The sequence below is a fragment of the Myotis daubentonii genome, chromosome 3 (genome assembly GCF_963259705.1).
Source record: "Myotis daubentonii chromosome 3, mMyoDau2.1, whole genome shotgun sequence".
In the NCBI taxonomy this organism is placed as follows: Eukaryota; Metazoa; Chordata; class Mammalia; order Chiroptera; family Vespertilionidae; genus Myotis; species Myotis daubentonii.
Window position 1 is genome coordinate 107,314,419 of NC_081842.1, and position 12,537 is coordinate 107,326,955.

The 12,537-nt window shown below is 43.0% G+C and overlaps 1 protein-coding gene across 4 annotated transcripts in view; it reads left to right on the forward strand.

Annotated features, from left to right (window-relative positions):
- The first annotated feature begins 5,046 nt into the window (after window positions 1-5,046).
- Window positions 5,047-12,537, forward strand: part of LOC132230557 (ceruloplasmin) — a 100,252-nt gene continuing 92,761 nt past the window's right edge. For 3 of the 4 annotated variants that reach the window (XR_009451885.1, XM_059688183.1, XM_059688184.1), the window contains exon 1: window positions 5,047-5,245. Coding sequence is in view for 3 of the 4 variants with exons in the window: in XM_059688183.1 (XP_059544166.1) it covers window positions 5,100-5,245 (146 nt within the window). In the remaining variant the exon portion in view is untranslated. The remainder of the gene's footprint in view (window positions 5,246-12,537) is intronic. The other variant, XM_059688185.1, reaches the window with a different exon arrangement.

Here is a 12,537-nt window from a genome sequence, read left to right on the forward strand (position 1 = left end):
TTCTGTGTGTGAGCTGCCTCTTCTTTCTGTAAATTGTGTCACAGGAATAGAATCTGTGAAGTTGAAACAAAACTTTTAATAAATGCAGTGGGAGTGGGTCAAAGGGATAAAGAGAGCAGGCTCAAACTGAAGTCTAGCTCAGAGAGAGAAAAATACACAATCCAAGACTTTCCCATAAACTGCAACATTTGCAAACCTTGAAAAGAATGAAATTATCATAGCATGGATAAGCATTTAAATCAGTCTCTAAAATGCACATCCATATATGAAAGACTGAAGGTTATAAAATGTGTGCCAATTTTCTAGAAGCAAAATAGGACTCATGCTATGACTTTGTATTTAGCAATATTAACAGTTGGGATGTGTCCTATATAAGTAACAGGAAGAAAAAAAAACCCAAGAAGGAATTATCAATGGTGTGTATTTCAATTTTTTTTTTTTTTTAATTAGGAGATAGGTGGCTGCCAGGGTTGGTTCAGCAACTTGATGATGTGAGGGCAAGTGTCTCCAATTCCCTTGGCCTTTCCCTCATGACTATTGTCTCATGGTTGCAAGATGGTTGCTACAGCTCCAGATATTATATCCAGGTTGAAGGCAGAAAAGAAGTGGGGGAAAGTAGTACTAAATCACATCTTTTATCAAGTCTGCTGAGGAGCTCTAGCAAACCTGCTGATGTCTCATTGGTCAAACCCTTAATATTTGGCTACTTCAAGGAAGGCTTGAAAAGAGCTTTGGTAATCTCTATAGTGGAAATAACAGGGAGAAGGAGTTGGAAATGTCTTGTGGGTTGGTTAACAAACAGCATCTGCCTTAGACAGCAAGTAAGAATATTTCAAATCGGGAGTTAGTTAAACAAAAAGTTCAACCTAAAGTTGAAACCAGCCCTGGCCAGTGTGGTTCAGTTGGTTGGGTGTCATCCTGTGCACTGAAAGGTTGCTAATAAATTAAGAATTAAATAAAAATTGAAACCAAAGTCAGACTTTTCATTCTTTTAACTTTTTAACTTCTTAACTTTGTAATACATGAATTTCTGGAGTATTTTCAAGGAAATCTCTGACATCATATCATTTCACCCCAAAAATACATCAATATGTATCTCCAGAAGAGGACTTTTAAAAATTAATATACTAATAATTCTATTAGCTATGTGACAAGCACTATGCTAAGTGCCTGAGATTCAATACAAAACAAGGCATAATCATTGGCCCTAAGGAGGCCCAGTCTAATTGAGGAGACAGTCACATAAACAGATAATACTGATATAAAATTATCAATCATGTTTTTTATTTTTAATATTTTATGATGCTTTGGCGGGCCTTGCTATCTAGGGAGAGACTGCCCTCCCAGACTAGTTAATTTCTAGAGATAGTTAACCACGTGTAGGTAAACCAGGCTTTCATATGCCAATCATCCAATCAAAAGTCCATACCCCCTGCCCTGGCTGAGTGGCTCAGTTAGTTGGAGCTTCATCCAGTACAACAAAAGTTTGCGGGTTTGATTCTGGTCTGTGCATATACCTAGGTTGCAGGTTCAGTCCTCAGCTGGGGTGCATACAGGAGGCAGCTGACTGACGTTTCTCTTTCACATCAGTGTTTCTCTCTTCCTTCCTCTCTCTCTCTCAAATCAATGAAAACATATCATCGGGTGAGGATTTTTAAAAAAAAGTCCATACCCCTAACTGTCTCCTTTATCTAACTCTCACACACCAAGCTACTATTTCCCCTACCCTAATCAACCAAAGCCACATACCAGACAACTAGAGACAGTTCCTGTGCCTCCAAACCTGCTGGAATTATTATTATTATTATGTTGTTGTTGTTGTTGTTGTTGTTGTTGTTGTTGTTGTTGTTAATCCTCACCCAAGGATATTTTTTCCATTGATTTTTAGAGAGAGCGAAGGGAAGAGGAGGAAGAGAGGGGAAGAGAGAGAGAGGGGGGAGAGAGAGAGAGAGAGGGAGAGAGAGAGAGAAAGATGTGAGGAGACACATTGATTGCTTACCTCCCATACACGCCCTAACCAGGGCCGGAATTGAACCTGTGACCCTTTGGTGCATGGGTCAATGCTCTAACTATTGGGTAACACTGGCCAGAGCTGGAATTACTAAAACTAGCCAATCCTAACCTTGATTACTCTTCCCTGCCTAGCCTTTCTTGCAGAAACCCCAATAAAATTTGTGGCCTTTGCATCCCACTGGCATCTACTTCTGCCTCCTAAAAAAAAATCTGGTGCTTCCTCATGTGGCCCTGCATGACATGTGTGCCTCTTCTTTCTAGGAAAACTGCAAGTGACAACAATAGCTTTGGCCTCTTCATGTCATCATTCAGTCACCTTTTATAAATTAAGGCCTTACACAAATCAAAGTGCTAAGTGCTATGCAGAGTGGACTACCCCAGAATAGTGGTATAGAAGCAAGAGGTGATGAGGTTAGGGATGACAAGGGAGGAAGGTCACACATTGAAGTTCTATGCAATCAAGCTTCAGGTATAAGTTAGTCTTTAATCTTTTGTAAAAATAATTCTAGTATTGTACTTCTTTTCCATTGTTAATACATCATATGCTTTGATTTCCACTTCATTCAAGATTGTGAGAGAACAAAATTGAAGAAGTAATTGGAATCCATATTCCATTTTTTAAAAATCCCCTTTCCCATAGAACTATAGATGTCAACACTAGCAGGTTGTTTTTGGCTGAGTTAGAGTTTGAGCTTCCTCTCTTCCCCTGCTTGTGACCTCTCTGCATGCCAGGAAATGATGAGTAAGGCCTTGACCCATTCATGGGCAACCAAAGGGGTGGAGATAATGATGACATTATCTGTGTCATCATTCTCTAAATAATCATGAACTGGACAGTCGCATTGTGCAAGGTCAATTCAGTGGATTCATTATCAAAGTTCTATACATGACCACACTCACCCGTAATTACAGTTACACAATTTTCTGTGAAAAAGGTAGCAATGTGGTGATCTGACTGGCCCTGGACAAAATGACCTGCTATTTCATACTAGTGTCTCCCTCTCACAAAGGGAAAGACAGTCCTTGCTGGTTTGTTCTTAATAATTCTGATATTGTGGGGGAAGAATAATGGAGGTAATTTGCATCTTGCCCAACAGAAATAAAGCTGATATTCTGTAAGGGCGACTGCTTCTTTGATTTTAACCATTATCAACCCCAGAATCTTGATTGCTAAATGCAGATAAATCTCGCCTATACCAGGAATCTTTAAGATGACAAGAAAAAAATTGTGGACAATGATTAAAACATGTGCTATGTAACCCAGGTTACTAAACTGTTAACTTAAGCATATAGTAATTATTTATAACAAACCTGGGTCTATTAGGTAAAGACCTGACAGGCAGCTAAGAGGCTGGCTGTTGGTCTAATCTAGATTCCTCTCCTCTATTATTTCTTGCAATGCTATGAGTCCCTGAGCTGCTCCTGGTGGCTCCTGCGTTCTATGCTGGTTGTGAGCATTGTTTTGAACGCAGAATTCTCAACAGCAACATCGTTCAAAGTTCACCTTTAGGTACTAACTCTGGACTCACCATAAAGAGGTTTGTAATGTTAAAAGTGGCCTTTCCTTTAGGGCAGTGGTTGGCAAACTGCAGCTCGAGAGCCACATGCAGCTCTTTGGCCCCTTGAGTGTGGCCACGAAGTTTCAATCACACTGTACGTGCGCGCCCGCATGTAGTATTTTGTGGAAGAGCCACACTCAAGGGGCAGCAGTTTGCCGACCACTTAACTAATTGTATCAGAACAATTAGTTAAGATGATTACTAGCTGGTGAACAGAAATCCCCACTATGTACCTTAACAAGGATCATTTCAATGGATTTACAACAAGCCTCTGAGATTTAACAGAAGAGGAAACTGAGGCTCTGATAAGAATCTTGCCCGAGGTCAAGCGGTTCCCATCAGATTTTTATCTTCATCCTGCCGTTTTCATTATTCTTCCCTGATTTACTTTTCTCCATAACCCTTGCCGCTAATTCTCGGTCTTTCACTCTTTATTTGTATACTATCCACCTCTGTCAAGTGTAATGTAAGTTGAGAAGGGTAGAGGTTCACTGTTTTGTCCCCAGTGCTTAGCAATGACCTGCACAGCAATGCTAATTGAATGAATTGTTTGAACACTAGGGTACTTTCTCTTATCCCAATCTCTTTACACAACTTTTGGCAAATACTCCCACTGCTGTATTCTAGAGGAAAAGGTTATATCAGCACAAAATGTGCACTGTTATGTTCAGGATTCTCTTCAGCTAAGAAAAAAAAACTACCTTATATTTTTAGACAAATATGTCATGACAAAAGACAGGATATTTTTTTAAAAGTATTTACCCCAAAATTCATGTCCATGTCAAAGACAGAAATCCCACATTAGTAAACTGGGCACTTTCTAATATTTACTAAGACCAACCTTCACTTTTGAAGACAGGTTGATTTATGTCTGATTTCTTTGATGATCAAACAGAATTATCAAGCCCATTATGCTCTGACACTGATTGTTGACAGCAATACAGAGTAATCTGTAAACTTTCTATGTAGATATGTCCAGAGCCTACAAAATAGACAAATCCTTCAAAATAAATTTTTTAATTTTGGCTACTTAAATTTGGCATGATAAAGATCATATTTCATATCATAAAGTTGCAATTAAGTATTGTTAGGCTTTTCAAAAGTAAAGAGCACATGTTTTGATCCACTTTGCATACTTTTCATCCTGGTTGATGAAAAGTGCAGAGTGCTCAGGGCATTGTACTGTGGTGCCTTGTGGAGGAACAAAAGGAGCATTTAGAGGTGATCTCTGCCCTCCTGGAATTTACACAGTGAGTGGAAGAGGCACAGACTTGCGCACACTCTAGTTCCCCAGCAATAGCTGTTGACTTTTTATGTGTAATCAGAGAAGCTTGGCAATGGAAAACAATTTTTTTCTGGGTTTACGAGAACTGAACGAAAGTGGAAAATGTTATTTGCTTTAACGAAACACTTTACTCTTACGCAACATTAAATTGTGTCAATCAAGCAAATGAAGGGAGAAGCCTTACTTATAAAAGTGCCTGCTCCTGGTTTCACTTCACTACTTCGGGCTCCAAGAGAGAAAAAATGAAGACTTTGTTGCTGGGTATTTTTCTTTTTTTACATAGTACCACAGTCGGGGCAAAAGAAAAGCATTATTACATTGGAATTATTGAAACAACTTGGAATTATGCCTCTGACAATGGGGAAAAGAAACTTATTTCCGTTGACACGTAAGTCACCATTTTTATTGCTAATTATCCATTTAAAAATAAAGTCAATAAGATGAAATATTTATTTAATTTGTTATATACAGAAACTGAAAAATGAGGACTTAAAACCCAAGACACTTAATAAATGTCCTTGAAATTCTTGGGTTGTTTGTTTTTTTTGTTTGTTTTGAGAGTCTGCCCTACTCACACCCCTTGGTCCTGGGAGCTGCAGGCTTCTTAGGACCTCCACAGGTTGTTATTGCATCTCCCATCAGGACTCAGTCCTCTTGTTTGTTTATGCAGACATTCGTGAATTTAAATAATGACTGTACAATGTTATGTTTATTATACACCATTTATTGATTATCAGTGGTAAGGATAAAATTTTTCATGCTTTAAAAACATCATTTATAGAAATAAAATACAAGTTTAACAAATACGACTGTGCCTAATATTTGTTGGATGACTGGACAGTTAACTGATCTCTCTCAGCTTCAGCATCCTAATCTGTAAGATGGAGAAAACAAGAAAACCTAAAAAGGTTGTTTGAAGAGTGGGTGCTTATAGAGTTCTCAATACTATAGTGCTTGGTACATGATACAGGTGCAAAAATATTGATTATGATATTTTTGCACATGTATCATGTGAAAAACTCTTATGTACTTCACTGTGTTTATGTTTCAGTTGAAAGCCCTCTTATTTCCAGCAGTAGTTACCATACACAAAAACAAGAGTATAGTTCTCCTTGAAGTTTGTGTAATGGAAGTTTACTTGTGCTAAGGTCCTCACTTTTTTTTTTTTTAATCCTCACCCAAGGATATGTTTTCTATTGATTCTAGAGAGAGAGGAAGGGAGAGAGAGAGAGAGAGAGAAATATCAATGTGAGAGAGAAGCATCGATCAGTTGCCTCCTGGGAATTGAACCTGAAACCTGGGTATGTGCCCTGACTGGAAATTGAACCCAAGGCCCTTCAGTGCTCAAGAGGATGCTCTAACCAACTGAGCCTCACCAGCCAGGACTAAGGTCCTCACTTTTAATAATGCTAATAAACATTTGCCACCAAATTGAAATATTGCATTGAAAGGCAATGTTCAATACATTTAAAAAGTATTTTAATGGTAATAAAGCACATATTATTCCAATGATCATCAGATTGAGCTAGGATTGTATCTTTAAAAAATGCGATTTTGGCTCAGTGGATAGAGCGTCGGCCCTTGGACTGAAAGATCAGGGTTCAATTCCGGTCAAGGGCACATCCCTCGGTTGCAGGCTCAATCCCTGCAGGAGGCAACCAATGTGTCTCTCTCACATTGATGTTCCTCTCTCTCTCTCTGTCTTTCCCCCCTCCCTTCCACTCTCTAGAAATCAATGGAAAAATATCGTTGGGTGAGGATTAACAACAAAAGCTAACCAAGTATGTCAAATTTCATAATTGTTCCCTGTTGATGGGCATATACTATTCTTATTAATTTTATGTGTTTGAAATTTTTCACAGTAAAAAATAAATGCACAGATGATAATACTATTAAGTGTTATAATTAATTTAGTAATATACAGTAAGGATAGTTTCTGGCCTAAAAATAACTCATCCTATATAATAAAAGCCTAATATGCAAATCAACTGAAAGGCAGAATGATGGGTGGAACGACTGTCACTATTATGTGCACTGACCACCAGGAGGCAGACACTCAATGCACGAGCTGCCCCCAGCCTGCAGGCCCCAGCCCAGCCAAGGCAGGTGCCAGTGGGGGGCACTGATCACCCCACCAGTTGCCCCATGAATCAGCCTTCATTGCCGGCCAGACCTAGGTGCCCTACCCATGTATGAATTTCATGCATCAGGCCTCTAGTTGTAAATAAAACTAATACATCTTGCAATTATTTTTTTAAACCTGGTTTTGAGGTAGTTTCTCTTCTTAAGAGTATGACATATTTTCAAGGTTTCACCAAAACCATTGTTTTATATGGATTCAGTATTATTTCCCCTGATTAAATATAATGTAAATCATATGCATTTGGGGGTAAAACCAGGCACATAAAAAAAAATCAAATACATTTGTAAAAAGGTACTTTCCTGCTCCATATTCCCAACCACCATCCTTTACCCATTATCTATAATAATAAAAGGCCAAAAGCATGACGATAGGAACGACCAATGACCGTCGCCCACTGGGCCAGCCCCTCCCCTCCCCCCGCTGGCAGTACAGCTGCGCCCGCTTCCCGCACCCCACCGGCTTCTCAGACCCTGGCGTCCAGGCCATGGATGCCAGCGCTTTGTTAACGGCCACAACTCTGCAGGCCCGTTTTGCACGCCTCACCTACACGGCCGGGGCCAGTTTCTTCGCCTACTCTCGACCCCCGCTGCCCGCTGCTCAGACACCCAGACGCTCCTCCCGCCCCCGAGGGTCCAGCAGCCTCTGCAGCGCCTGAGCCCACGACCCGGCCCTGGGAGGGAGGGTGCGGGCCAGGGACCCACTGCCCCTCCCCTGCAATGTCCCACCCAGCGGTGGGGGCGGGGCAGCCTCCCTCCTCTCCAGGCCCCCAGCGCAGAGGCTGGGGTGCATCTCCACCCCCAACACCCTCCGAAACCCTGGGAAGAAGTGCTGCCCGCCTGGCCCGGACCGCGCCTCAGACTCCCTACCCTCGCGAGGCGGCCTCGCCAGCGGCTGCCGCTCCCCTCAGCCATACGGCCGCCAGCCCAGGAAGAGGGGAGGGGAGGAGGGAAGCTGCTGCCGCGAGTCCGCTGGGTTCAGCCGGCGGGTCCAAAAGCCCTCTCTCCCCTTGTGCCTCCCGGCCCCGCCTCTGCCAAGGGGTCCCCGCCCCTGACGCATTGGCAGGGTTGCCGCCCTCTTGGGAAGGTCTGCGCCCAGCCGACTGCCGAGGCCTCAGGCGGGAGACTCCCGTGGTCGCCATGACAAAGAGGTCATGGAGGGTCAAGACACCACCTCTGGTTGAAGCAGGTGCTGTGGGAGCGAAGGGACCAAAGACATGGTTATGTCCAACAGCCATCTAACTCCACACGTGGTGTGCACATTAGTCATTGTTCCAGCCGAATTTAGTACTGGTGTGCCCCATATTAAGCAGACCCCCCCAAATAGACTTACCACATTGATAAATTCACTTTACTACAAAAAGAATGCACATTCTTGAAATAAGCAAAATATTTTGCACCTCATAGTACGAAACGTTTAAATATCACTTAAAATAATCTCTATGAGTAAAGGGAGTTGATATTAGCAAAATATAATATACCCAATTCAAAATGTCATTCAGAAATGCAACTACTACGTAATATCAAAGTATGAGATCTAGGGTTTGGAAAAGGCAACTTGACTCCGCTCTACCTGCTCATCCCTCCAGCCTTATGCTCTGCACAAAAGTCTCAATAAAGAGGTGGAGCAGAAGGAAAAGTAATGCCTCATGGCACTGAAATTTATCAGTTTCTTCAACAATATTTGTAAAAGTTGTATTAACTTTGTGCCTGTATTATAGAAACACAATAAGCTCTGTCCCTATGTTCAAAGGGCTTAAAGTCTCTGTGAGTTCCCGGTAAGGTAAACCCGTAAGCAGCCAAAGAAGGAGCAGGTTCCAATACAATTCTTACTATAAAAATTACTGAGTAAAAAACTGTCCTCACTCTCCCTCTAGATCTAGAACAAGAATTAAAAGGAGCAAATAAATATAATGAATGAATCCGAGGGTTGGGGACCCCAACCCTCAGGGACTAACACAGGTTTTGTGAGGCCTAAAGTTTACTGAACCTGAAGGACTAATTTTAGGCAGGGGCGGATTTCCTATATAATAAAAGACAAAAAGGGTAATTGACCGTACCTTCCCTACGCTTCCCATTGGCTAATCAGGTGATATGCAAATTAACCGCCAACAAAGATGGCAGCCTGCAGCCATGCAGCTGAAGCGAGCAGGAGGCTTGCTTGCTCCAGTGATGGAGGAAGCCAAGGTTCCCTGCCTGCCGCGGCCCAGTTCTGAGCTCCAAAAGCAACAAAGTTTCAATTATAGAAGCTAAACAAACCCCCGATACCTGCTTTCAGCAGACCGTGGCCTCAGAGCTGGAGCGAGCAAGAGCCAACTCTCAACTCCAGTGAGGGCAACAAAGTTTCAATTATAGAAGGTAAATAAATCCCAGAATAAAAAAGAAAAAAAGGAGAGGCTGGGAGCTTCAGTCGCTGGCCAGCCTGAAAACAGCCCTCAGCCCCTCACCCAGACTGTCCAGGAACCCCAGTGGGGACCCCCACCCTAAAGGGGGTGTGGCCAGCCTGAAAACAGCCATCAGCCCCTCACCCAGGCTGGCCAGGCACCCAAGCGGGACCCCCACCCTGATCCAGGACACCCTTCAGGGCAAACCAGGCAGCCCCACCCATGCACCAGGCCTCTATCCTATATAGTAAAAGGGTAATATGCAAACTGAACCTAACAGCAGAAAGACTGGGAATGACTGGTCACTATGACACACACTGACCACCAAGGGGCAGACGCTCAATGCAGGAGCTACCCTCTGATGGTCAGTGCGCTCCCACATGGGGGAGCTCTGCTCAGCCACAAGCCAGGCTGATGGCTGCCAGTACAGCGGTGGTGGTGGGAACCTCTCCCGTCTCCTCAGCAGCGCTAAGGATGTCCGACTGCAGCTTAGGTATGCTCCCCGTTGGCAACTGGACATCCCCCAAGGGCTGCTGGACTGCCAGAGGATGTCTGATTGCCAGCTTAGGCCCATTCCCCCTAGGAGCAGGCCTAAGCCAGCAGGTGGTCACCCCCAATGGGTCTCAGGGTCTCAGACTGCTAGAGGACACAGGCCAGGCTGAGGGATTCCCCTCCCCCACGAGTGCACAAATTTTTGTGCACCAGGCCTCTAGTTTTTAATAAAGTTCAAAAATGACTTTATTTAGAATAAGAAAATAAATTATAAATAACTGTAGGCTTGGGGTATCTGTCCCTTTCTCTTTTAAATCATTTCAGGCAGGTTATCCAAAAGGCTACCAGTTGCAACTTGCTTGCTGTCTCCCCCAGAACAAATCCAGCCCTCACAGGGGCTCTGAAGCTTCCTTAGCTTTACCATAAAAATAAAAAATAAAAAAAATAAACATTTCAACAACATTTCTTTCTGGAAAAATCCTTTCTTTTTAAATTTTTTAATTTTATCAAAGTAATAAATACATAGTTCATAATGTATCTTTTTTTTTCCTAATAGGTGTGTAGCATAGTGGTATATCATTGTTGTTTTTATTCTATTGTTGACACTATTATAGATGTCTCCCATTTCTGCCCCTTTGCCCTCCTCCACCCAGCCCCCCCACCTCTGGCCATCACCACACTTTTGTCTATGTCCAACCCCCTCCCCTCTGACCTCTGTCAGTCCCTCTCAACCTATATAATAAAAGGCTAATATGCAAATCGACCAAACGGTGGAACAACCAGTTACTATGACGCACACTGACCACCAGGGGGCAGACGCTCAATGCAGGAGCTGCCCACTGGTGGTCAGTGTGCTCCCACAGAAAGAGTGCCACTCAGCCAGAAGCCCTGAGCTGGGCTCACGGCTGGTGAGCACAGCAGTGGTGGTGGGAGCCTCTCCCGCCTCCACAGCAGTGCTAAGGATGTCTGACTGCCGGCTTAGGCCTGCTCCCCAGGGCTCCCGAACTGCGAGAGGGCACAGGCCAGGCTGAGGGACCCCAACAAGTGCACAAATTTTGTGCACCAGTCCTCTAGTTCATGATTAAAAATCAACCAGTTTTATTGGGCATAAACTAAGCTCAAGACATTTCCCCAAGCATGCTTCAATAAAGAAGTCTCTAATTCTAGAGTTAGAGAGTAGAATAGAAACAGAATTTGAATGTTTTCATGGGGATGAGGGTTAGTGGGCAAATAATTTCTTTGTTTTTATCCTGCCTGTGCTGGGAAGTTATGCAACATTGGTTTGATAATCTCCTGTGGCTTCAACACAGCCTAGGGTCATGCAAACTTTAGATGGCACTGTTTACTCTGCCTGCAGTTTTTTTTAAAATAGATCTGAATAGTAAATCTTGACTAGAGCTTTCGCAAATTTGCTCATATTATGCTAAACTCTTTGTATGAATGAGCTTAGCTAGCAACTTTTTGCTTTCTTCTTCATCTCTGATAACCAGCATATCCAGCTGACTTGGTTAAGGGTGCTATACAAAAGGTACCCAACTGGGTAGCTTATGAACAACAGAAATGTATTTCTCACAGTTCTGGAGTCTGGGAAGTCCAAGATCAAGGCATCAGCATGGTCCTGTTCTAGTGAGAGGTCTCTTCCTGGGTCATAGCCTTTTCACTGTGTTCTCACATGGTGAAAGAGGCTCAGAATCTCTCTGGAGCTTCTTTTATAGGGTACTAGAGGCCCGGTGCATGAAAATTCATGCACTGGAGTTGGGGTCCCTCAGCCCAACCTGCCCTCTCTCACAGTCTGGGAGCCCTCAGGGGCAGGAGGTGACCCCCCATCACACCTCTGCTGCTGCCACTGCCAGCAGCACAAGCCTTGGGCTGGCCTTGGGCAGCTGGGGGGTTGAGGGGACTGGAGGTCTCCAGAGGCAGGCATGCAGAGCGGCCATGTGCCTGCCACCCTGAGGGCAGGGCAGTCAATTAGCATATTCCCTCCTTATTGGCTGTGGGTGCCACCATCTTTTCCACAGCATGAGGGTTGATTAGCATATTCCCTCTTTATTAGATAGGATTATCCATTCATTAGGGCTCCATTCTTATGACCTAACCACTTCCCAAAGGTGCCACTCCTAATACCATCATGTTAAAGGATAGGATTTCAACATCTGAATTTTGAGAAGGACATAAATATTCAGACCATAAATCCAACCCAGTCAGCAAAGGGTGGTGGGATATCACCAGATATAATTGGTGTGTGAAGACTAGAAAGGAGTGGAGATGAATAGGCTGAGAAACAAGGTTGAAAGAATGCAAGATGGGTGTCAGGCAAAGAATGAAGTTTAAGTTGATGTTGACCTTAAAGATTTGGGACAATGAAGAGGAAATGTGATGACAGAAAATCTATCTGCTACATTTACTGCTTGGTCAGTAGTACCTAGAACAAAGGAGACACTAAATAAATATTTGTGAATAAATAAAAGTAAAAGAATAAAAGATATATAGGAAGCTAGAAGAAATTATAGGCTGTGTTGTAAAAATTTTCACTTGCTCCTAATGTGGACTGTTACACACTATGGAATAAAGCAAACTATAGAATGAAATATGGTGCGCATTGGTGGTTCAGTGGTAGAATTCTCATAGAATGAAATATAAAAAGTCAGTTATAGGGTTAGTGAAA